The sequence below is a fragment of the Panthera pardus genome, unplaced genomic scaffold (genome assembly GCF_024362965.1).
Source record: "Panthera pardus isolate Hobbes unplaced genomic scaffold, ASM2436296v1 HiC_scaffold_11, whole genome shotgun sequence".
NCBI lineage: Eukaryota > Metazoa > Chordata > Mammalia > Carnivora > Felidae > Panthera > Panthera pardus.
In genome coordinates this window covers 23,644,651-23,672,186 of record NW_026526666.1, presented here as the reverse complement: position 1 = coordinate 23,672,186, position 27,536 = coordinate 23,644,651, and the positions used below count along the sequence as shown (strand labels likewise).

At 34.9% G+C, this 27,536-nt stretch overlaps 1 protein-coding gene across 1 annotated transcript in view; it reads right to left on the bottom strand.

Annotated features, from left to right (window-relative positions):
• Positions 1-27,536, bottom strand: part of DPYD (dihydropyrimidine dehydrogenase) — an 850,732-nt gene that overhangs the window by 796,613 nt on the left and 26,583 nt on the right. The window contains exon 2 of the mRNA XM_019457587.2: positions 12,517-12,627. Within this exon, the coding sequence (XP_019313132.1) occupies positions 12,517-12,627 (111 nt within the window). The remainder of the gene's footprint in view (positions 1-12,516; positions 12,628-27,536) is intronic.

Sequence of the window (27,536 nt, the reverse complement as noted above, 5' to 3'; positions counted from 1 at the left end):
CAATTCAACTTAAACCCTGACTAGATAACTACATTCCACTCTAATTAACAATAAAATTGGTATTTAAAAAAATGCCACTTAACCATTATAAAATTTCAAGCTAAAGAGCAAAATAAAAGAGGGCTGATGGCTGACAATTACAAATGAGTTTAATTTGTGTGTCACGTGGACATGGAGAAAGCTGTGATCAGTCTGAAATAAATAATTAAAGCAAAACTCTGCTGTTACAGCCTAAGGAAATCAAAAGTTAACACTTTTCTTCTTTTTAGTCAATTAACATTTTATTACATATTTCTGCCTGGAGACTAAATCTCTGGCAATACTGGTCTATGTGTGGAATGCAACACCAAGAAAACACATACACACAGAGAGAGAACCCAATATGTGATAAAACTCAACATGATGCCTTGGCCCTGCCCACTTTCATCACAGTAGATTACAGCATGTAGTAAAGACTGCTTTCTTAATGAGATGACATGCACTTCTCTTAATGAAATAACCAGATTATAGAACTTTGCAAGACATGTAATCATTAATATCCTCTTCAACATTATCAGTGCTATTGTTACTTGTACCAGTCCTTGCTGACCTCTTCTGTCTCATCACTTCACACTTAGCCTCACATTCTATGCTTCAGCCCTGCAGACTCAAACTGTTTCAGTACCTGAGGTTCAGGTACTCAAGTCTTCCCAATATGTGTTTTCCATTCTGGTGGGAACCCTCTTCTTTGTCTTTCCCTCCTCCATCTGTATTTTCAACTTCCATTCTGCTTCCTCAGGGAGGCCAAGCTTGAATCCTGATACTGAATTCTATACTTTAGCTATAACTCCCATGGTTGCCTGCACAGGCAACACCTGATTGTGAATGACTTTAATGCCTGTGAGAAAGACTGTAAGTTGTCAGGACAAGAAAAGGGTTTCTCCCTCTCCCCACCACTTTTCACAGTGGCAGACACATAGTAGGTCTGCCATTAATACTTCATAATCAATGAAACCATACAAGGCAGATTCCAAGAAATACTTATACTATGTGACTCTTAAAATTAGGCAGAATAACTGATCTCCTGTATTGTAGTACAGATATAGAAAATGTGACACATTAATTCTTCTTTTAATGTTTATTTATTTTAATGTTTAATGTCAGTGCAGAGTCTGACATGGGGCTTGATCCCAAAGACCATGAGATCATGACCTGAGCCCAAATCAAGAGTCAGATGCTCAACTGACTGAGCCACCCAGGTGCCCCACATTAATTCTTTAAGAGGGTTCACCTATGAAAAGTAACTTTTTTCCAACCATTGGATTAATGTCTAACAATGTTCAGGAGATACTTTTCATAGTACATAGTTCATATATAGACAATGAAAATTAATCAATGATCATATTTTAATTACTGATTCAGGGTATACTTTGTATTCTTAAAGAAACTGAGATTGCCCAAAAATCTTTTTAAATCCATAACTAGATTTTAACACTTACAGCAAAAATGCCTTCCTATAAGCAACAGGCTACTATTTTAAAATAATTACTGGTTATGTGTCAGAAGAACCCACCCCAATTCCAAAATTACAAGGTCTACATATGTCTAAATTACCACAAAGCAAGATTTTAGGCTCAGAATCCCTATTCTACTTAAATTTTTTATACTTTGACAAAGGATTTTCAATCAAATGTCACAGTATATTTTTCCCTCTATAAAATTTTTCCTTCTGCTGAACTTTAAACTTACATTTTTTAAAGGATCAGTTTCTTCAAATCAATGTCTATTCTAACATATACACACAAAATTAATTACTAAACTTATACAGTGATGTCTTCTAATCTTTGTTAGAGATATGGAAGAGACTTTCCAATAAAGACCACTTAAAATATTCTTATTTTAAAACAAACTTATTTTTTCTAATTCATTACAATGTGCTCAATACATTTAGCAGGGTAATTGTCCTTAAAATATAAACAATAAAACAGTATCAGATTAATGATTCCAAATCTCCAGTAATACATGTGTGGTAGCATTACTAGGAAGTTAATGTAATGACCAGAGAAACCTACTCAGTCAGCTAGCCTGGAGTTCTGGGACCATCAGTGCCATCCAAATCCATGAGTCCCTATGGCAGGTTGCCAATTGCTACCCAAGTTTAAACATTCATAAGGACATCTACAGGTCCTGACAGGCTGGTATCCCCAGGACAGTATAAGCCCTTTGATTGGCAGCTGTTATCGGGGCCAGTACAACAGTGAGGTAAGTGAGGCATCCATGGCACAAAATTTAAGGAGGTACTCATTTTCAAGGTCTTGCAAGTACTATCTCAGTTTCCCAAGATGGAGTTCTAACTGGCCTTGCCTGTCTTAACCCTTCTTCCTTACTTTCTCTGACCCAAAATAGAAACTTACTCCACCTTCTCTCCCCACTTCCAACACACCTCATTTGAGAACCTGCTGGATGGAGGAGACGATCATGAATTCTGTTAGATCCAAATTCAAAATCAGACTTTATGGGATGGGGAAGTTTTACTATAATTCCTTCCTTCTCCTTCCTCCTAAAATGTGCACATGTTAAGCAGAGAGGCCACTAGTTTTGATTTCTTGAAGAAAAAGATGTAACAACAGAAAGCAATAAGACCAAGAGAGCTTCTGTGAGACTTAAGATTTCAGAAGTCAGATTTTCAAGGAATCTGAAAGAACTTGAGTGATTGACAATGGATTTAAGAGGAAATGAGTAATGAGTTAAAAGTAAATTTTCTTCTCCACTCCTACCTTCCTATCTAAACTATATAAATATTTTAAGAATGGAAAGATAAGATGAGGATACATAAAAAAAGGAGGGGCCCAGAAATATTGGTAGATTCACAGAAAAAAAGATCATTGCCAAGCTACTCAGGCTGGCAAATACTAGTCATGCACACGGAAATCATGAGCTCGAGAACCTATCAGATGAAGCCCCAGGAAGAGGTGACTGAACTATGGAAGTTTCCTGAGCCCCAATGCTGAATGACTGTCATGTATTCACGAGTGGCTTAAAAGTAGTACAGAGGCAGGGAACAAAAAGGGATCTCATGAAAGGGAATGAGGGATAAATTCTACATCCCCCATGATGGTTAGTAAAGGAAACATATAATGAAGAATCAGCTGGGCTCACCACATCTACCACACTTGTCACCAAATCCCAGGGAAGTCAGATGTTAGCCCAGAGAAATAAGGAGGGGCAGGGGGAGCAGAGGGGTAAAAATTCTAAAAGTGACAATGACTAAGTTTCTACTCTTAGAAAAGCTCAAAATAGAATTTAAGTTTGGTCACAGAAAAATAAAGGAGGTTATATTTCCTGTATGCCTGAGTTTCTAGTGTGATACTTGTGTTCTCTATACAATGCGTTTTTCACTTATTGAAGAAGGCATTAAGTTGCAAAGAATCTTGGTTTGGGTTATTTTATTTTTATTTTTTTTATTTCAGAAACCCCTTCAGGCACTGAGTCTATTTTCAGAAGAATGCTATTGTCAGCAATCAGGAAAGCAAGCTCAAGCTTGAGAAGTTGTTTTAAAATATGGTGTAAGAAGAGGAGAGAGTAGAACAGGAATTACTTTCTTACTGTGAATGTGGTCAAAAATTCATTTAACTTTGGAGCTTAAAAAAAGGAATTCATATTGTGAATTTGCTATATATCAACATTGGGACCTGCATTCTATGTCAAGTTAACAGAATCAGGTAGCTGGGTTATCAAAGCAAGAATAATTCCACCTTCCTTTTCTGAATGAGGTTGAGCGATTATTAACTATGTGGATTTTATTTCTTAATAGTCATGTAAGCTTGAGAAGGAAAAATGGACCCCAGCACATAAAGCAAATCATAAGGATAATTTCCAAAGTACAAAAAATAACCACATTTGGAAATCAAGTATTAGAAGAAAAGCACAATGACCTGTCCTTCCTTGTAGGAACTCTCTCACTTCTTTCATGGCTCTCATCTCACCCCACATGGTGTTTCTTAGATAAATTCTCATCTCTGCCTGCCCTTGCCATGCTGGTATTCAGTGTCATGCTAAGCCACACTGTGGCCTGAGGCAAAAGGAAAGAGGTATGGTTTTATATACATGTTTTACATATTCTTGGATTATTTATCTTGTTTACTGAGTCTTTCAGTGTCCCTTACGTTTTGTACCTCAAGCCAGTACCTCACTTATCTCTCCTAATCCCACCCACAGTTCTCAAAGATCTAAGCTCCAAACTCTTCCCACTCTCTATACTTCCTGGGAAACTCTATCTACAGGCTTTATACCCACATATACTCTGATGACTCAAAACTTTTCATCTTCATTCCTGACTCCTTTACTGAGCTACAACTTTTGAACTAAATAGGATATACCCAGGTACAAGAAACAAAAGATCACAAACTGAATTCACTATTCTCCTCAGTTTTATCTTATAAACAACTAAATGTACACATAAACTCTCAAGTCATATTTATTTTACCTCCTGTTATGGACTGAATATTTGTGTCCCCTCAAAATTCATATATTGGAATCCTAACACCCAATGTGATGATATTATGAGATAGGAGGTGATTAGGTCATGAAAGCTGAGTCCTCATGAATGGGATTAGTGCCTTTATAAAAGGGACCCAGGAACGCTCTCATCTCTTCTGCTATTTGAAGACACAGCAAGAAAACGGCCATTCACGAAGCTGGCAGCAGGCCCTCACCAGATACCAAATCTGCCAATGCCCTGATCTTGGACCTCCCAGCCCACAGAAGCATGAGAAATAAATGTTTGTTGTTTAAGCCATCCAGTCTATGGTATTTTTTGCTATAGTAGCCCAAGCAAACTGAGATAATCCTAAATACATTCAAATGTATCTTCTCTCCTACATACCCACTGCCCCATATTCTATTGTCTTCTAGCCTTCTACACAAGTCTGAACTTTACCTCCCATTTTCCTTATTAAATCCATCTTCCCCTATGAAAGTTAGACTAATTCAGCCAAAGGCAAATTTGACTGAATTACACTGATAATTAAAACTCCTTAATAGTTCTTCCTTTGAAAGAGTACTATTGTTATTTATTGATATTTCTGTCTTCTTCAAAAGAATGTGAGACCTTCTTGGCAAGGCCTATGCCAATCAAATTCATCTTCATTCTACTGTAGTAAGTGGCACAATGGCTGGCCCATTTTATAAACAGGCAATGAATGCAAAAACAAACAAAAAGTAGTGACTAAAACTGGGAACCTCATCCAGGAAAAAAATAATGATTTATCAAAACCTACACATTACTGTAGTCATTTCCTAGAATGAAAAAAAAAGTCAATGATTTATTTTTATTTACTTATTCAAACAATTTTACTTAAAAATATCTGGTGCCAGATTACATGAGTGCAACCTCTGGTTCCACCATGCAGTAGTGGAATCCTGGACAGGTTTCTTAAATTTCCCTGTGCTTCAGTTCCCTTATCTATGAATGGAAATAAAATACAGTACCCTCCTCATAGGATGGCTCTGAGGATTAAATGAGCTAGTTCATTAAAAGCACTTTAGACAGATTTGCAATTAGCAAATTCTTACTATATACTATGGCTTATTATTATTTTTTTACTGTGAGCACTTACTATGAGTCATATGTTTAAAACAAAGTAGCTAAAGTTCTTAAAAATGTCTAATAATTGGATGTCTTCAACTACCTTCTCTTTTTATTTTCACCCAGTTTTCTGATTTGTAACATTTTCAGGTCTTCAAATATTGCTAATGGAAAATGAGTGCAAAATATTTATGCAATTACGACAGTTCAGCATTTTCAAAAATGGCAAAAATAAACAGCAGTTATGGAACACCTGCTTAAAAGATACTGGAAATAACTGCTTCGTGCTTCATTAACCAGTATAAACACATTTGCCAGTTTAAATCCCCTACTGAATTCAGAATTTCCAATTAGTACTAGAATGGTATCAAACTGCCAAGGGAAGAAATTCCTGGGGAAAAAATTTCAGAACTGCCATTCGCAGAGCACTTTTACAGGTCAAACAAATGCCTATCTTCTAAGAAGCCTATAAATTTGTTGGTTAAAACTAAATTTGCACCTATTTTAATAAACAATTTAGACTGGAATTTATAATTTATTCATCTTTGAATGGCATTCAATACAGTGCCTGAAATATGGTTGTTTCCAGAACCAAAATGGACAAAGATAACCAGATATGAACAGAAGGTAATACAATGGCTCAAGAGAAACTTCTTCCCTGGGAATTCAAAGAGACCCAACCCACAACCCTAATGCACATATGCAAAGAGTGGTAAGTCAGTGATTATCTGAACTAAATCAAAACAGAAAATTATAAAGCCAAAGCAAAATAGTTAATAAATAAAAAAAAGCATAAATAAATAAAACCTTTGTATTTGGTGGTCGGGAAGTTAGCTGAAAATGATCTCTTTGGCTATCTTCAGAAATGATATTAAGATTACTGGTAAAAAAAATGTGACAACCAATACAATCCATCTTTTCCTTAATTCTGATGATTCTACTTTCTAATAATCTTACTTGTCTTTTCTTTTTTTTTTTTTTTTTTTAATTTTTTTTTTCAACGTTTTTTATTTTTATTTTTGGGACAGAGAGAGACAGAGCATGAACGGGGGAGGGGCAGAGAGAGAGGGAGACACAGAATCGGAAACAGGCTCCAGGCTCCGAGCCATCAGCCCAGAGCCTGACGTGGGGCTCGAACTCACGGACCGCGAGATCGTGACCTGGCTGAAGTCAGACGCTTAACCGACTGCGCCACCCAGGCGCCCCCCTTGTCTTTTCTAAGGAAGCCAGGTGATATACTAAAAAGGATGTACTAGACCCAGATGACCTGATTTCTAGATCTGACTGCAACACTGAGTAATTTTAATATGCTTAAGTAAATCATTTAACATTTTCAGCATAGTCCTCATCAGTAAAACAAGGAGACAAATCTGAATTGTCTATTTACATTATGGTAAAAACCAAATGTAATATGCAAAGGTACTCTGGAAACTGTATAGCACTGTATAAGAAAATATGTAATCCTTATGTCCAGTATATAAATAATATGTGACAAAAGGATCCTATTCATTCATGCATTCATTCGGCAGATATTTACTGAGCACCAACTCTTCTAGAAGCTGGGAACACAGCTTATGCAACGGAACACATGATGAACAAAACACAAAAATCCCTGCCCTCCTACACTTTATATTCCAGCAGAAAAGGGCAGAAAATAAACAAAATTAGCAAGTAAAAAGTGATGAGTGCTAGAAGAAAAATTAAGCAGAGAAGTCTAAGGGGAGCTCAAAAGGGGGGCAGGTTAGAGTTTTAAATAGAGTGGCCGGAGAAGGCCTTGCTGAAGTGGCAATTGTACAAAGGAAATTGTGAAAACTCCAAGTGAGCTGTAAAACCACTGAAAGATTCTGAACACAGGAATTTTAAACAGGTTTGTGTATATTAATTAAAGATTCTACCAGGAAAGGCATAAGCATGGAAACTATTTCAAGGCTATTGAAATAAACCAGATGAGAGATGAGAGATAATGGTGCTGGCTTAGAAAGGTTGATAGTGGTGAAGGAGGTAAGAGGTAATAAGATTTGGATACAGACAGAAATTAAAGTGAGGAGAGAAAAATGAGACCACCAACATAATAAGCCTTATGGAGAGACAGAAAGATCTAAGCTCTGAGCATTCTAATATTTAGGGGTGAGAAGATGAGGAATAACCAACAATGAAGCCAAGGAGATGCTAATAATGAAAGAAGAAAACCAAGGAGTTTGATGTTCTATACGCCAAGTGAAAAAAATATTTTAGGAACAAGAGAGTGACGCTGTATCAAGTGCTGCTGATGCGAGCCAAGATTTCACCCTTTGTTTACCAATTTCAATTCATTTTTCCTAAAAGCAAATTTGAAACAGGGATTTGGGTGCAGGTGATTTATGGAGTGAGGGCTATTCAGGAAAAGTACAAGAGGCATAAAGCAGGGTAGGAAGGAGGGAAACTTTCAAAGCAAGGACGCAGTCAGTGGTACCTTCTAGTCATAGCCAAAGCAATAGAGCAAGGCTTAGGAGCATAACAGCCCACGAGAGTTGTCCCTGCCTTGAAGCAAGTGGGCTAGCTTCCTTCAGGATCCTGTCTTCGTCTTTAGTTTTCAGAAATTCAATTATGACATATCTTACTATGGTTTTCTTTGGGTTTCACACAGGTTTTTTGAATTTGTAGGTTTATGTCTCTTTCCCAATTTGGAAAGTTTTTAGTCATTATTTCCTTTTTGAGTATTTTTCAGCCCTGCCCTCTTTCTTTTCTTCCTCTGGATAGTGAGAGAAGTCATTGACATCACAGAGGGTAAGTGGGGATGTGGGCCCTTTCAGTTACTGGCTAGCTAATGGGGATGAAAGTACTGGCTCCCTATTCTTTCACCCAGCAGAGGTGTGTGGGCATCTCATTATCTCATTACAGAATGGAAGTCTAGGCTCTCTTCTCAGCCTTTACGCAATACATAGGGATAGGGCCACAGTTTTTCTTGATGTGTTTGGGTAGAGTAGACAACTTACGGTCTGAAGGTTTTCTGTCTTGCTAGGCTGTTTTTTCCCTGGTATTTTGGCTAGAGAGAGCAGACTTTTGTTAGGATGTGTGTGTGTGTGTGTGTGTGTGTGTGTGTGTGTGTGTGTGTGCACCTGTGTGTGTGAAGTTAGTGTTGCCAGTTCTCTAAATTCTTTAGTCCCAAGACTGAGATATTTCTTCATTTTCTTCATTTATTTTAGGATTTCTAGTTTTTCCAAGACACATGTTTTTTATTTAGTTTTATTTTTAATTATTTAATTAATTTAAGTAAGCTCTATACCCAATATGGGGCTTGAACTCATGACCTCAAGATCAAGATTCTCATGCCAGCCAGGTGCTCCCCCAAGACTGGGAAAAATGCAGAAAAAGAAAAACCCTAGGAACTCACCACCATTTCATTCTTTAGGTTCCATTTCTCTAGCTACTTGGTCTTCTCTCTACCTTTCAAAGTCTTATGTTTGTTTATATACATATAAGGCTTTTGAATTTAGAGGAGTGACTATAAAACACAAATATGAAAATTTGTAAAGTAAAAAATAAATCAGGGGCGCCTGGGTGGCTCAGTCAGTTGAGCATCTGACTCTTGGTTTTGGCTTAGGGTCATGGGACCTCAGGGTCATGGGAACTCAGGGTCATGGGATGGAGCCCCATGTTGAACTCCACACTGAGCATGAAGTCTGCTTAAGATTCTCTCTCTCTCTTTCTGTCCCTCTCCCCCCTCACTCTCTCTCTCTAAAATAATAAAAAAAGAAAAGAAAAGAAGAAAAGAAAAGAATCTTTTGGTTATACTTTTAATCAATTCTTCATGCAAACACATAAGAACAATAATGAAAAGGAAAGGAGCCACATTCTTTAACTGCACTGAGAATAACTTTCAAACCTTCGCTCCATATTTCCACTTTGGGAATGAATTTCACTGTGTTTTGTTAATATAGGTGTGTCAAATAGAATTTTCAAAATGGTATACATCCAGAGCAATAAATCTGATCTTATAGATTAAGATTATTTTAACATGAATTTAAAGCTTTCATTTTTCTACTAATACTTGATTATATAAAACTTGAAATATACAAAAGTGCAAAGAAAACAAAGGTAATCACTATTAACATTCCATTATATTTTCTTTTTTTCTTTGTGAATATATGTCTAGGTGAATATGTGTGTATAAGTGCACACAATCATTCTTAAATATAATGTTTCATGCCTTTTCCTTATAATATATATTGTAAGTATTTTTCCAGATAATTATTTTAAAAATAATTTCCATGATTGCACAACTTACTGCTGAATGGATCTGCCCTGATTTATTTAACCACAACTCAATGCTTGGAATTCAGTGGGTTTTCCCCACATTTTTCTCTACCAAATAAATAATGTTGGAAAAGCTTCTTTCTACTTAATTCTTTATCTACATTCCTAATTCTTTGTTTAGGATAGTTTACTACAAGATAAATTATTGGATGTAAGTGTTTGATAATTTAAAAATATTGTTATGGACTGAACCACATCCCCCACAAATTTATATGCTAGAGTCCTAACCCCTAGTACCTGAGAATGTAATTGTATTTGAAGACAGTCTTTACAGAGATGACTGAATTAAAATGAGGTCATTAAGAGGGGGCCCTAATCTAGTATTAGTGTCATTATAAGAGGAAATTTGGATACAGGCACACACAGAGGGAAGACTATAACAAAGACACAAGGGAAAACCAAGAGAGAGGACTCAGAAGAAAACAACCCTGCTGACACCTTGATCTCAGATTCCTAGCCTCCAGAACATTAAGAATTTCTGTTCTTTAGGCCACCCAGTCAGTGGTACTTGGTTATGGCAGCCCTAGCAAACTAAGACAGGTGTTGATGAATATTGCCAAAGATACTGTCAAATTGCTTCTCTCAGAATTTGTGCCAATACATTTAATGGAGAAGACCCACCTCACTGAATCTTTACCAATTATTAAAAAATCTGATAAAATGAGACACTCAATTTACAGGATAACATTTTGGAATAAAATGCTAATTTCATAAAATAATAATAAAATGATAAGAAAGCCTCTCTTTCTAAATAAAACTCTGACCATAAATAGTTTAATAATATATAAATGAGACCCTAGAGAAGTCATTTAACTTATCAGGGTCAAAGTTCTCATACCTTTAAAATGATTTAGACTTGATAATCTTTAAGGGCTTTCTACATTTGAAATTTACATGACTCTTTTTTCAGTGCCCTGCAATTATTCATACTGTAATATAAGATCTTAGAGTCAGTCTATCCTTTGATATAATTTAGACCACACTAGTCTTCTTCCAGAGACCTTATGATATTAGAAAGCAAATTCACCAAACTGGTACAAGGAAAACTGAACTCCAACCCAGCTTTGCTATTAAGTGGCTACATAATCATCTTAAGTCACATCATTTCTTTGTATTTCTATTTCTTCTTTTCATTCAAAAACCTTTCCTGGATGTCCAATGACAAAAATTTTTAAATCAGATGTATACATACACAATGAGCACATGCCCTCAATTTCCATCATCAAAGAGTTCATATGTAAGGAAGAAAGAAGTACATAAACTAAAATCGTTATATTAGACAGTATAAGCAAAGCACCAAAGAAGCCAATGTTAAATAAGCTAATACAAATAATTGTTTAAATAAATGATTTGAGAAAACTCATTTGGGGGAAACTAATTTTGGGAAATTGGGTAAAAAGGAAATTGATTTCCAATTTTAAAAATGTATGCCTCCTAAAGTCGTATTTTAAATATTGCCTTAGAGTTTGTACTTAATCCCCATTTATGGCCTCAAAGTGCCAGCCCTGTGATAACCTCATAGAATCAGTTAAATAACATTTCAGCAATCAGTAATCTCAGACATTTTTCTCCTGTACCTCACTTGGAAATATTAAATGTTTATAGTATTCCCCAAATATTGCTCATATGTTCCCCAAAACCACATTATACAATAGCTTGTATATGCCAGTGTACTCTTCTTCAGCTAAATTATATCTGTAATATGGAAACTCTTCTGTATCATTTTATTGTTACACAAAACAATTTTCAAGGATTTTAATTTAATTTTTTTCATCATAATAATTGTACTCTTAAATCCCCAACACCTATTTCATCCATTCCCCTCACCCACTTCCTCTGTGGTAACCATCAATTTGTTCTCTATAGTTAAGAATCTGTTTTTTAATGTGCTTCTTTCTTCTTCTTTTGATTATTTGTTTTCTTAAATTCCACATATGAGTGAGATCACATGGCCTTTGTCTTTCTCTGACTGACTTATTGCTTAGCATTATACTCTCTATATTCCATTGTGTGTGTGTGTGTATGTGTATATATATATATATATATATATATATATATATACTACATCATCTTTATCCACTCCTCTATCAGTGGACACCTGGGGAGGGGGGCTTCCATAGTTTGACTATTGTAAATAATACAGCAACAAACATAGGGGTGCATGTGTCTTTTCAAATTAGTGTTTTTGTATTCTTTGGGTAAATACCCAGTAGTGGAATTACTGGATCATATAGTAATTTTATTTTTAATTTTTTGAGAAACCTCCATACTATTTTCCACAGTGGCTGCACCAGTTTGCATTCCACCAATAGTGTAAGAGAGTTCCTTTTTCTCCACGGCCTCACCAACACTTATTGTTCCTTGTGTTTTTGATTTTCCAAAAGAATTTTAAGAGAAGGTTTACGGATTTTTAAGAAAATAAATTTTGGCACCACACTAAACATATAATTTCTTAGTTGTTTCAATAGATTTTCAAGCAGTAAAATTAAAAACATTTTTGAGATTATTCAAATAAAAAATATCTAAAGTATGAAAAAATTACAGCTGTACTTTACACATATTTAATTGTATTTCTAAGTATATGTAAAATCTTGTTCTACAATGTATAGGATGAGATTATTTTCCATGTGAAACAATCTATCAGTGGTACTTACAGAGCAGTTTTTATCAGTATTTCTTTTCCAATGTTTCTTGTCTACTTTCTTGGCTGAAGTGGAACGCAGCGCTGCATGAGTTTGTGTTCGAGGATTTAGAGCCAGGATACTCTGAAGACAGTATAAACAACATATAAACATCTATGTTGGCATATAAAAAAAATCAAAATTTTATTTTAAGATTACTCACCACTCACTCCAAAGACTTATACTGAACATGTTGTTTTCTCCTTCTACTATTGTAATTCCACCATAAGCTTATCTAAAGTAATCATTTGCTAGGTGATATACTCACTGATTTTATAAGAATACTTATTGATCACAATATGAAGGATTTAAAAATCACATAAACCATACTGAAGACTCTTTAAGATAAATTTTATACATAGTATTTTTAGATGAGAATGAAATCATAAAAGATGCAGATTTTATTTGAGCGTGTAATAACAACACTCCCCATTTTAAGTTTTTAGAATTTACAAATTGCTTTCACATGCATTACCTAATTTAATTTAATAATAGCTACTATTATTTCAAAATTTTGGATAAGCAAATACATTCAAGGTGCTTAAGTAACCTATTTGAGATCTCACAATTAATATACTAAAGGGACTGAATTAGAACTGAGTTCTTCTCTATATTAAGCTTACATTCAAATTTACCCAAAAAAAGACTATGTTTTACCGTGACTTTGTGATATACAAAAGCAGAAGAGAAAACCTTTTTAACTATGTATGCAAATAAATTAAATGTCACCTGAAAAACTCAATAAAGAATTAATTTCAAAGTACTGTCTTAAGAGAGTATTTAAAAGAAAACCACCAGAGGTCTTCCAAAATGATAGCACGAAGACTTCTTTAGATCAATTCCCCAACAAAATGTAACTGATAAAAATTAGTAAAAATAAAAACCCTTCAAAGTCTCCAGAAATCATCTGAAAGTCAAATAGCAAATGAAGAAACATTTGCTCAAGAAAAATCTACTAAGAATTGGTAAAAACAGTGAAGGTCTATGGCATTTGAAGAATGGCCTGCCCACCCCTCCACCATGCCACAGCTCAGTAAACAGAAATTCTACCTCAGGTGAGTGCAACCAAGAACACAAAGGTCCATCTGCCCCCAGCTTCCAGTTGAGTGTATGGTATTTCCCAGAGAAGGGCAGACTATTAGCATTTCTCATTCCCCCACCACCCCCCCCCAACCCACTATGCAGCAACTAAACTCCAGAGAGTGCAGCTGAGAAGGCAGGAGCTCCCTTGCTTCACCTAGTCCCCACTCATAGAGCAGAGGTTCTACCTCACATGCAGCAAACATGCCAATTACATGGAGAACTAATCACCCTCACCTTAATTTATTCAAGGTTTGGAGTTAATATACCAGGAGAAGCAAACTGAGATCAGAAGGTACTGCCTACACCAGTGCTCTGCTCACAACACAGGAGTGTCAATCTGGGAAGAGCAAGCCACTAAACCACCCCTAGCTCTGTAGCTGTGGCTCAGGGATTTTTTTTGCAGGGGAAGAGGCAAGTCATAAGAACAGGCAGCTCCCCCTAAAACAACTGACTTTATTAGAATTAGTACGTGGGGAAGTTCAAGCCTATGGCTATTCTCAAAAACAGTAAATAGTTTGATGGCAAACAATTAAGAGGAGGGTGATAGCTTCATGAGAGCAATAAACTAAATCATAAGGCAGACAGTTTACCAGAGAGAACCAGGGAAAGAAATAGCTAAGAACAGCTCCCCTAGGATCACAAGAAACCTCAAAGACTCACTTCAAAAACTATTCCTGCAAGGCACCCAAATTTAATTGACTCATACTGTGCAGTAATTTACATTCCAGGACATTGTCAAAAATAATAGAGCAATCAGACAGCAATCAGTAGAAACCAAGAGCTGGGTGTAATACCAACAGAGGTGGGCAGTTTTAAAAAAAAATAGGGGAAAAGGCAAATAAAGCCCTGATAAAACCATTAGCATCCCAGAGTTATTGTGCATACGCCCAAGACTTCACTTTATGCAAATACAATCAGAGGTTCACGTCTTGGGAGAAATAGAGTTCCCTAAAATAGTGCATCAAGTCACTAAACAAATAAGCAAACATCAATAAGCCCCATTTTAGGGGAGAAAGGCTACTATCCAGAATTGCTACAATATTTTATCTAAAATGTTCAATTTTTAATAAATAAAAAAAGTTATAAGATGTTAAAAAAACAGGATTGTGTGACCCACACAAGAAAAAAAGTAAACAGAATCTGCCTTCCAAAGGGCACAGGTATCAGATTCAACACAAAGACAAAGCTTTATCTGTGGTATACTCTACCCAAGAACAGCAGAATCCACACTCTTCTCAGATGTACCCAAAACATTCTCTAGGACAGATCATATGCTAAACCATAAAAGAAGCCTCAATAAATTTTAAAATCATATGAAGTAGTTCTTCAAGCATAATGGAATTTTTATCAATAACAGAAAAAATTGGGGAAATTCACAAACAACATAGATGAACATAAATATTATGCTGAAAGAAGCCAGTTACAAAATATCACATATCATATGATTTCATTTATATATAATGTCCAGAATAGGCAAATATATAGAGACAGAAAGTAGGCTGTGCTTACCAGGGGTTGGAGGATTAAGGAGAAATGGAATGACTGCCAAAGGGTACATGGTTTCTTTCTGGGCTGATGAAATTGGCAGTGGTGATAGAAACACAACTATCAATACACTAACAGCTTTTGAATTCTATACTTTGTATGAGTGAATTGTGTGGTATGTGAATTATACCTCAATAAAGCTGCTATCAAGTAAGTAAATAAATAATCACCAAATACTACATTCAGCAGGTTTCACTGTGTGCTGTATTCACTCTATTAAACATCCCTGGGACTTACTTTATTAGCCCAAAATAAGTGAAAATTATTTTTAGTAATTCCTATACATGATGAACATGAGATTTCTTCAAAATTTACCAATTTAGATGTCTCTGTCTTCTGGATAACAAACACCAAATAGAGCTATGAGTTTTAAATGGTTTATTCCTTATTATGAAATAATGCCAAAACAACATATTAATAAGAGCCAACATTTAAAAATATAACCTCATTTCTATACAAAAAAAGTTGAAAATACTTTCCTATTATACAATAAATGTGGTTTTTTGTGTAGTTATTCAAGCTTGAACCATTACTAATCTCATACATTAATTCAAACTGATAAATAAGAAGATGACATTTTTTAAAGGTAGTTATTGTGACCAACATTTAAAGAAAAAAAAAACACTGGGTAACAGGCAATATGGGTCCATTTATTTTAGTTTTTATTTCACAATCCATATTGTGATAAATGATTATGTTTATCTATGTCAGCATAGTAATGTAATTTTTAAGAATAAACATTCTGAATGCAATTTATTGGCTGCTTATCACAGTAACTTTTCTTTTATATAGCATGAGTAGAAAGTATAACATAACATGACATATTGGGTTAACCTTTTACAGAAAGGCAGTGAGCTGAATTCAATGGATCTTGGGTAAAAATAAATTGGATTGTGGAGAATGGTTACCAAGAATTTGACTTAATGTCCCAAATGAAAAGTGATACAACATAAAAATTCAAAATATAAGTGGTTGAAGGCTGTTAAAAACAATTTTCCAAAGCAAAGACATTTTAAAACTAAAAGTCAATATCATCAACAACTGAATAGCTGGCAGAATAATCCAGGAGAGTTCTAAATTGCATTCATCCTAAGAAATGATCAAAAACAGATCCTAACAAGGTCACAGGGCTCCCTCTCCCATAAATTCAGAATTTTAAGAGGCCTACTATGCCTTTCAGATATGGGGTATATTACTTATAAGGGGGATTTTCTCCCACACAAAGGATCTGACCTTTGGTTTTTCCAATCATTTTTAGTAACACAATAAAACTGTACTAGTGATTCTAAAGGCAAAAAACAAAACAAGACAAAAAAAAAACTAAAAACAAAAAAAACAGAATTTAAGAAAATTTCACTATACTATTTCATTTAGTTTAAGAAATGATAGAATATGATCCAAAGACAGATTTACATGTGAGATCAAAGCAAGGTTATGTGTTGTCACTGTGTTGTCTATCAACACTATGCTGGGAAGCGTTGCATACAAACTAGAATTATGCATCTGAAGAGACTTTTTCTTTACTCCTATAGAGGCCACAAAGAGGAGCCCAGATGGACTACAGTCACAGGCCCTCACTTCACAAATAAAAGTATTAAGTCTTAGCTTAAAAATATCAAAACAGCAGTATTATTTGAGCTTGAATTACAACTGTAAGAAGCCACTTGGCCAACACGTCCTCTTTCTAAAAATGTGGCTTTGTTTTATATCACAGTATCAGTTATCTAAACATAATGCATCATTAAGCTTCCCTCACACTTTGCATTTTAAATTATAAACAAATGTTTCCTCTTCAATCCTGGTCATTACTATAATTTTGAGCCATTAACATGTTACACACATACTGACATTTCAGATTTACAGGCTGAACTTGGTAAATTAGATTTTATCTTATTTAAACTATGCTTAAATTTTGTCTTTGATGGCTTTTCCTGAGTCTTCCATAAGTTGTCTCCTACTGCCCATTGCATCAGATAAAAATAAAAAATAAATATAAATAAAAGTAAAAAAATCACGCTTTTCTCTTTTTCATAACTGGCATAAATATCTTCATTTCAATAAAACATTGTATTGTGCTTCCTTTTTTTCCCCAGTAAATATTCTCAACTAACAGGAAAACAGAATTATCTATTGATTAATGCTTTTGTTGAGCATTTGTTGCTTCGTCTAGACACAATCTAACAAATGTTGCTCAATGAAGATCTGAACTTTTCATTACTTACTTGCTTACCAGTCTCTTGCTTATAAGCCCCAATCTCAACCAATTATCTCACCCTTTCCAATGTCCATAATTAGTCATGGTGTAGGGTGAGTTTAAGTAAGTATCTTTAGGAATTTACAAAGGTGTCCTTGGTTCTTGGATAAGCTTAAAACTGCTATGATCAGTCTCATCCTGGGTTGGGAGCAGAAGAGGAGTGAATGCAGCTTCATTCTGCATCCTGTTCCCACACTCAAGATTACTCTGAAGTCTTCTGAAAACCTCAGAAATTCATGCTAAGCAGGCCTAGTAAAGGACTCTCATATTTTTATTATTATTATTATTTTTTTTAATGCACTCTGCTCTTTGGCCAACCTTGACATTTCTTTTAGGTTGGAATATCTTTCCAAGTAACTTTTTTTGTTGTTCATTTTACTAGCTCTACACAAAGGCCAATTTTCCTTTTATATACAATGTCTAAGTCACTGCAGTTAATAATCAATGAAGAAAGGAGTCTATGACAGTCCTAAAACTTACAACTTTCATTCCATTAAGTATTCGCTGAGCAATATGCATAGTGTTTGAGGTTAAATTTGGGCTTAGGCCTTAGTTCTACTATTTTTGCTGGTTATTTAACTCTCAATCCCTCTACTTCTTCAACAATAAAATGGTGATTAGTAATGTACCTTCTTCACAGGGTTGTTTTGAGAGTCAAATAAGACGATACATAAAACAGTCTAGAAGGTGCATGCTGTGTTTACTACCTGTCATCAGTATATGACAGAACTAGATTTTAGGCTCCACTCAACCAATGTATATGCATGCTCTTGTACTGCCAATTTTGAATATATAAAAGGGAATCATTTTTTTAAGTACAGGAATATAGAAAAAGATGAAGGCAACAGGTGAAAAGGTAACTATAAATGAGAGAGTAAGAAAAAAATAAGAGCTGTATCCAGGTGAAACCAAATCATTGGTCCTGAACTTATCTGTTCCCTAAGCTCACAATTTCAAAGACAGACTGCCTGAAAATGCAATATGCTCTTCACAAATTAAAATGGCAGCATGGAAGGGTCATGAAATTCAAATACAGATGTTTTAAATCCATTACATATAAACAGAAATGCAGATATCATTTTATAATACACACAACAGTATATAACTCATGGACCTTTGTCCCAATATGTTTATAGGTGAATTCCCATTACATTTCCTTCCAGAGAAAGGTTGAACCAAAAGTGATAAATTTATAACATCAAAAAACTCATCAACTAGAAATGAATGAACCTCTTCAGGATGCTAGTCATATTGCCTGGGAAATTTGATTCATTTATACTGAGCAAATAGTTAACTCAAATAAAATAGTTTACACATCTTAAAACATCCCATTCATCATGTCACTCTTACTCAACAAAGGAAGGTCAGCCACATGAAGTTCTTGTCTGACTTTGCAAGGCCCAGTATGTGACTCTCCTTTACTTATACACACCACACACGAGGCACCTCAGTGTTCTCTAAATGGAATAAATGTCTTTTTACTGTCTTTCAGAAAAGACTGAGAACTCAAACACAGAACCATTACTTACACATCTGATATTAATCTCACAATTCCTAATATAAAACAGAACATACCAAAGGTGGTGACTAATTCTGACATAGACATTGTATTCTACAAGTCAGCTTGGGCTGCTATAAAACATTCTCATAGACTGAGTAGCTTGAACAACAGATATTTCTTTTTCACAGTTCTAGTGGCTGGGAGTTCCAAGAAAATGCTGACCTATTCTGTTACTAGTGAAAGACCACTTCCTGGCTCACCTACTCTCTTTGTCTTCATAGGACATAGAGAAACAGAGATCTCTCTTGGGTCTCTGCTTACAAATGTACTAATCCCATTATGAGGGCCCCACCCTCATGACCCCATCTAACCTAATTACATCCTAAAGACCCTATCTCCAAATAATATCAACTGAAAGTTAGGGCTTCAACACACAAAATTTAAGGGGGACACAAACATTTAGTCCATAATTGTCATGGAAAAAATTCTACTGTCTGTGGAACTGTGCAAATGTTGTAAATACTGGGCATTAACTTAAAAAATAGCTTTATGTTAAGATTGCAAATGGTACCACATTGAGTTTCCATTTTTATTTAGTCAAGAAGAAACCTTGGGGGTGGGCGGTTGATAGGCAAAATGGATGAAGGAGAGTGGGAGGCACAGGCTCCCAGTTATGAAGTAATTAAGCCACCGGGATGAAAGGTACAGCATAGGGAATAGAGTCAATGGTATTGTAATAGTGTTGTATGGTGACAGATGATGTGCTCACTTATGTTGAGCATAGCATAACATATAGAATTGTGGAATCACTGTTGTACACTTGAAACTAATGTAACATTATATGTCAACTATACTTCAATTAAAAAATGGAAGAAACTTCAGAATAAACAAAAGCAGAATATTATGGCTTGCTTAAATTTTAAAGATAAAATAAAAACAATATTAACAAAGAAATTAACAATAGCCATAGGAATATCAAAGCATTAATAATATATATACTAATTTATATACTCCATATATTTTCATTATAAAAACAGAAAATAAGGTATCATATGCAAACACCTTGTGATATCAAACATATTTTGAAAAATCAGAACCTACATGATCTCACTGTTCACAAGTTCAAGCACTGCACCAGGCTCTGTGCTGACAGCTCAGAGCCTGGAGCCCGCTTCAGATTCTATGTCTCCCTCACTCTCTGCCCCTCCCCCACTCATACTCATACTCTGTCTCTGTCTCTCTCTCAAAAACAAACACCTAAAAAAATTTTTTTTAAATCAGAACCTATACTACAGTGATTTTCTTTAAAAATTTCACTACTTTATTCATAAACTGTTTACTTAATATAATGTTACAAAATATCCATCCACTACATATTTAAATAAAAGCCAATACAGTATTTCGAAAAGACATAACTATGAAAATCCATGCTAAAATACCATTTTGTGCTGGCAAGAGCTGAATATATATATGAATCTACATATATAAATCCAAGAAAATATTAAGAAGGGACAAAATTGATAAGGATTATTACATTACCATAAAAGAAAAAAAATTCACCAGTTCATTGGGTACTTATGAAAATTCATATTTTAGAATTTATGCTTTTTCATTCAAGAATAATTATTTATCCCCAAACTTGCTTTACAGAAAATGGTCTCAAGGTAAAATAAGCTTTAGAGAGTCTTTTTAATTAATATGAAAACTACTATGACTTACCTTTAATCTACTAACATTTATGGATAAGATACACTTGCTTTCAAAAGAGCTGTGTTTACAAGACCAAGGGTCATTTTAGTTCAAGAGATGTTAAGTGTATACCTGCATGCCAAAGATAAGCAATACTGGCCAGCAAACAGAAAAGCTGGAAAACAAAATTTAAGAAGAAAGAAGGAAATAGAGTCTTGGCTAACTGAGTTTTGATTTTTTTTTTTAATTAACTAAATTGAATAAGTACCATGATTTTCATGTTCACAAAAAAGTAATAAATCAAAGATTGACTAGTTGCCCTTCATCCACGTGAATAAGAGCAAAAAGAGAACATATGGACTACCAAGTGACTTATATCAAAAATAAGAACTAAAATTATTTTTTAAATGATCTATGAATTTTTTGGATTTCTTAGAATGAAGGATCATCATAAGATACATTTTCTTTTGAGAAGGGTAAGAATGGAACAGAGTGTATGGCGAGTTAGGAAGTTGAAATATAACCAAGAAAATGAAACATGTGAAAACACTTATTATTATGCTAAAGGTCTTGGTTTAAATTTTTTTTTTTAACGTTTATTTATTTTGGAGACAGGGAGAGACAGAGCATGAACAGGGGAGGGTCAGAGAGAGGGAGACACAGAATATGAAGCAGGCTCCAGGCTCTGAGCTGTGAGCACAGAGCCCGACGTGGGGCTAGAACTCACGGAGTGCAAGATCATGGCCTGAGCCGAAGTCGGATGCTTAACCGACTGAGCCACCCAGGTGCCCCTAAAGGTCTTGGTTTAATTCTTAATTCTCCATTATTTTTACAGAGTATTCAGTACTATGTTAATTCACTTTTCTATCCAGAAACTCATCTGCTTTAGTCCCTGACATCATGGTATGAATACCACTCTTTCTATTCACTATTTTTTACTTTTGTAACTTCCATTTCCCCTCCTGACAACAATTAAGGGTTCTTGAACCTCTACTAAATGCCTTCCACTAATGATTACTTTTCTAGAGCTGAATTTTATATCTATATTCCAAACCCTGAGATCTCTGCCTTGATCTACAGTCATCCACTTCACTGGATGCCAAATAGTCCACTTGTATGTTCTATCATTATCTCAATTCCTTAATACCACAAATAATGCACTGTCTACCCCCTCAACTTTTTAACTCCATTTGACTCCTGCCAATACCACCACTTCTCTAGTAAAATAGTCTTCATACTGTGTCAGTCAATAACAACTACTTCTTTTGTTCCTTAAACCCACATAATGCCAGTCAGTGTTAGTCACATCTGGGCTGCCTTTGTATTTCCTATTTCTCCAACCTACTGCAGATCCTTACTGCAGAATGCTTGGATTGTAATAGAACAGTACTCTCCTTATTGAACTATTCACCTCAAGTCTGTGCTTTCTTCTCTTTCCTATATGACAGTCCCCATATACACATATAAATGCATGTGTGTGTGCACACACACACAAAGTTTAAATGGCTCCCCATTACATACATAATACAAATAAAAACTATCGCCTTACTATTACAGCCTCATGCCCACCTATTACTTGAACATATCTTCACCTCACCTATGCATTGTTTATTGAGTGTATGTACATCCATACCTCTGCTGGCATCACTCTCTAGATGTAGGATACACCCACTTTATGTTAGTTTAAGTGATAACTTTTAAGTTATAACTATGAAATATTTCCTCCAAAATTAAAGAAGCACTGTCCCTCTCTCCATTTAGATTGTATCCACAAACTTGTAGAGAAACTAATGTCATTCATTTGCTACACATGATATATTAAGTAATCGTTCATATATATATATATATATATATATATATATATATATATATATATATATGCATATATGCCCTCTCCCATCAAACTGGCTACTAAAACCCTCAAAAGCAAGGATATATTTTATATATCCCCCTGTCCTCAAAACCAAGCATACTTCATCAGTGAAAATTTGCCAATAAAAACACTGTTAATGGAAAATTTTTCTAGCAGAACAATAACACCAAAAAGCAGCAAGAAACTTCCACTGGAGAATAAAATGACTTTAATGCTGCCAAATCAAATAGAATTCTGTTTTCTTCTTAGTGTTCATTCTATTGCAGAGGACAAAGAGAACACCATTTAGTACTTGTCAGCAGTTATACAAATTTTAAGCCATATAATCATTAACTTCTCCAAAATGGGAAGTCAGTGTTTTCCTCACTTTCACTGAAGGGTTTAATCATGCAACTCACTTGCTGAAGCAGCAGTGAAACACTTTGGACTGAACCTTGAAATCTGCGGTAATATAAAGTCAGCAACAAGTTCTGACAAGAAAACAAATGAATTACTTGTTTTCTGCTCTTCAAATGTTCTCAGGACAAAATTTTGGATTTTATTATACAACACAGACACTTCCAACATGTGAAAGACATGGTCCCTACAACAAAGAAGCTGCAGACCACTGGAGACAGCAGACACACCAAAATAAAAATAAAGTGGTTTGAGTACGTTCGTGCTGCAAGGTGCTCAACCCAGAAGGTGAGTCTAGGAAAGGCTATATTTGGAAGACTTATGTTTTTAAAAATTTATATGTAGTGGGGCACCCTGGATGGCTAGGCAGTTAAGCATCCGACTCTTGATTTCGGCCCAGGTTATGATCTCACAGTCATGAGACAGAGCCCTGTACTGGGCTCCATCTGAGCATGGACGTTGCTTGGGATTCTCTCTCTCCCTCTTCCTCTGTCTCCCCCCTCAAAAAAGTGTATCTAGTAATCTTTAAAATAAAAAGGAGATCCTTGAAGCAATCTCCATTAAGAGAAAGTATGATCTTTTTTTTGCAACAATAAAAAGCCAGAAAATACCTAGCAGAAAAAGTTAAATTACAGTCTGTCTACAGTCAAGTATACCTATACCTACAGTGTCTGTATATAGCTTGACATACATACCTACCAAAAATCATGTTTGAAAGGATTTTTAATGATATGTAAAAAATACTGTTTTTATAATGCAAAGTTTTTAAAAGAAGGAGAAATTGAATCTATATCTGAAATAAAAACAGTTCTATTAGACACAATTTTGCATATTAAATAATATTTTTAAATAATATAAAATTCATGTACATAATTACTATTTAAGCCACTTTTGTTCTCTAAATTAACAAGTGATATCTTATATTCTTAATTAATGCCCTTTGAGTGCCTACAGAGAATGGTCTCCATTTAAAAAGCAGTATTAGGTACTGGAAAATATTCAGTATGAAGTCAGATCAAGATACTGTATTTCAATTCTTTAACAAAAATGACCTAGGAGCATTCCAACTTATAGGCATTAATATCTCACTTTAAATAATTTAAATTTAAACCTAAAGCAAGATATAAAGAAATGATGCCTCTTGTACTAATCTTCATTTATAATTAAATACTACTTGACCTAAACTGGTTTCCTTCCAAGGATAAATAAAATTAACTCTTTGCATCTACTTTGGGGCTTCTGGATTTAGTATATTTGAGTTGGAATGGACTTTAAATATTAACATTTGACTGCCTATCCTAATTCAGAAATCCAATTCCAAACACTCATTGAACTGTATCACTCAAATTTATCAAAGAAATACAACAAAGTTTTAGTCTCTTTAGTATATATAAGGCTTACATAAATTAATAAGAAAACAAAAAAAAATGCTAATAAATAAGAAAAGGGCAAAAACACTTCACAGAGGAATGCATGCATATTTCTAATCTAAGAGGAACAAAGAGAGAAATGTTCAGCCACCCATTGTGTCTTCATTGCAAGTAAGTCTCTGTTTCTGTCACCACTGGAAATGCTCTTGCCAAGTCTCTGATGATGATCACACTGCCCAGTACTTCTCTTTGTGCTTATGTCCTTACACATTTTATTTTTTTTCATGTTTACTGCCTTTTTTCAATTTTTATACCTTTATTGAGATATAATTCACCACACAATTTACCCATTTAAAGTGTTCAATTCGATGGCTTTTAGTATATTCAGAGTTGTGCCACAGTCATCATTATAAATTTTCATCAATGCCCCCACAAAATTCATAGCCATTAGCAGTCACTTTCCACTTTCCCCAAACTCCCAGCTTCAAGGAAACCATTAATCTACTTTTGACACTACAGATCTGTCTATTCCCTTTTTCCAGGTTTACTGAGATATAATTGATAAATAAAAATTATATTTTTAAGATGTACAATGTGGTGTTTTATATACATGTATATCATTAAATGAGTACCACAATCAAGCTAATTAACATAACCAACACGTCACAGCTACTGTGCTTGTTTATTGTTGTTTTGTTTCATTTTTGTTGGGAGAACATTTATAAATCTATTCAGAGTAAATTTTAAGTATACAATAGAGTATTAACCAACTAAAATCACCATGCTGTACATATTAGATCTCCAGAACTTGTTCATACTGTATAAATGAAGGTTTGTACTCTTTGACCATCATCTCTCCATTTTCTCCACCCCAACCCCTGTAAATCACCATTCTACTCTCCACTTCCATGAGTTTGACTTTTCTGGATCCAAGGTATAAGTGACATCATGTATTATTTGTCTTTCTATGCCTGGATTATTTCACTTAGTATAATGTCCTCCAGATTCATCCATGTTGTCTCAGATGATAGCATTTCCTTCTTTTTATGGCTAAATATTCCTCTGTGTGTGTGTGTGTGTGTGTGTGTGTGTGTGTGTGTGTGTGTGTGTCTTTCTTTATCCATTCATCCACTGATGGAACTTGGATTGTTTCTATATCTTGGCTGTTACAAATAGTGCTGCAATGAATGTGGGTGTGCAGGTATCTCTTCAGATGCTGATTTCTATCCTTTAGAAATATACCCAGATCTAGGGTCTCTCAGTCATATGGCAGTTCTATTTTTAATTTTTTGAGGAACATCCATAATCTTTCATAATGGCTGTACCAGTTTACATTCCCACCAACAGTGTGCAAAGTTTCCCTTTTCTCCACGTGTTTGCCATCATTTGTTACCTTGTCTTTTTGATAATAGCCATCCTAATAGGTGTGAGGTGATATCTCAATGTGGTTTGATTTGCATTTCACTAGTGATTAGAGATGTTGAGCATATATATCTTCTTTTGAGAAATGTCTATTTGGGTACTTTTCCCACTATTTAATTGGGTGTTTTCTTGCTATGGATTCGCTTATTCCAGACATGACACATAAACAGAATTACACTATGTGGCCTTTCTTATTTCTCCACTTAGCACAATGTTTTCAAGTTTTATCCATGTTTCATTTTACTTTTACATACGTTAAAATTCCACACTACATGTATTTTTTGTTTAAATAGTCAATTGGCTTCTAATGAGATTTAAAAAATAAGTAAAAATCATACATTCATCCATGTAGTTACCATTTTTGCAGTTTCGTATTCCTTGATGTAAACTCATATTTCTACCTGGTATCATTTTCCTCCCGTCTGAAGGACATGGCTTCCTTTAACATTTCTTACATTTCAGGTCTGATGTTGGTAACGTCTTTCAAATTCTGAAAGTCTTTCTTCACCTCTATTTTTGAACACTAATTTCATTGGTATAGAATTCTAGGTTGAGAGTTTTTGCTTTTGTTTTTTCTAGTACATCAAATATGTTACTCTGTTATCTTCTCACTTGCATTGTTTCCAAAAAGGAATTCATTTTTGTCCTTCTGTACCTAGTGTGCCTTTTTTTTCCCCCTCTGGTTGTTCTGAAGATTAAAAAAAAATTTTTTTTAATGTTTATTTATTTTTGAGAGACAGAGAAATAGAGTGTAAGTGGGGGAGGGGCAGGGAGAGAGGGAGACACAGAATCCAAAGCAGGTTCCAGGCTCTGAGCTGTCTGCACAGAGCCTGACGCTGGGCTCGAACTCACCTAACGTGAGATTATGACCTGAGCCAAAGTCAGAAGCCCAACCAACTGAGCCACCCAGGTGCCCCAAAATATTTTTTACTTTACCACTGGCTTGGAGCGATTTGATTGTGATGTGCTTTAATGTAGTCTTCTTCATGTTTCTTCTGTTTTGGCTTCATTGGTCTTCTTGGACCTATGGATTTATTTTTCAAATGTGTCTTCTGTCTTCCCACCCCTCTACCTCTCCTCTCCTTGGGTGATTCCATTTATATGTATATTAGACCACTTGAAGTTGTTCCACAGCTCACGAAAACTCTTTTCTTTTTTCTCTCTGTGTTTCATTTTAGATGGCTACTATTTCTGTGTCTTCAACTTAATTATCTTTTCTCCTATAATATCTAATCCATTTAGAATCTTATCCAGTGTATTTTCAATCTTAGACATTGTAGTTGCCATTTCTAAAAGTTCAGTTTGACTCTTCTACCTTCTGTGTCTCTATTTAACTTTTTAAATGTACAGAATACAATCACAATAACTTTTTTAACGTCCCCTGATAATTCTAACATCTGTGTCAATTTTGTCAGTTCTGAATTTGTTTCAGTTCATTGATTTTTATCCTGATTATGGGTTTTATTGTGTACTTCTTTTCAAAGATAGCTGGTAATCTTTAATTGGATGTCAAGTATTGTGGATTTCACTTTCGTGGGTGGGGGATGTTTTTGTAGTCCTAAAAATACTCTTGAATTTTGTCTAATATATTTCATTTATTTTGTTTTACTGTTTCGGGTAGAAATGTGTGCAGGAAAGGGTTAAGGCAGTAGGCCTGAGTTGCTCAAATTCTGCACATTCCCAAAAGAGGCCTATTTCAGAAGTGGCTCTTGACCCATTCTTAGCAACACTCTGTCTGACAAAAGTGTTGGTATGCCTGAAGCCTTGAACCACGCTATACCAGCTAACTAGAAAGTTTAAGCTAACAGTGTGGTTGATGATGAATATCTGATTTTTCTCTGGTGGTCTAAAGCTTGAAGC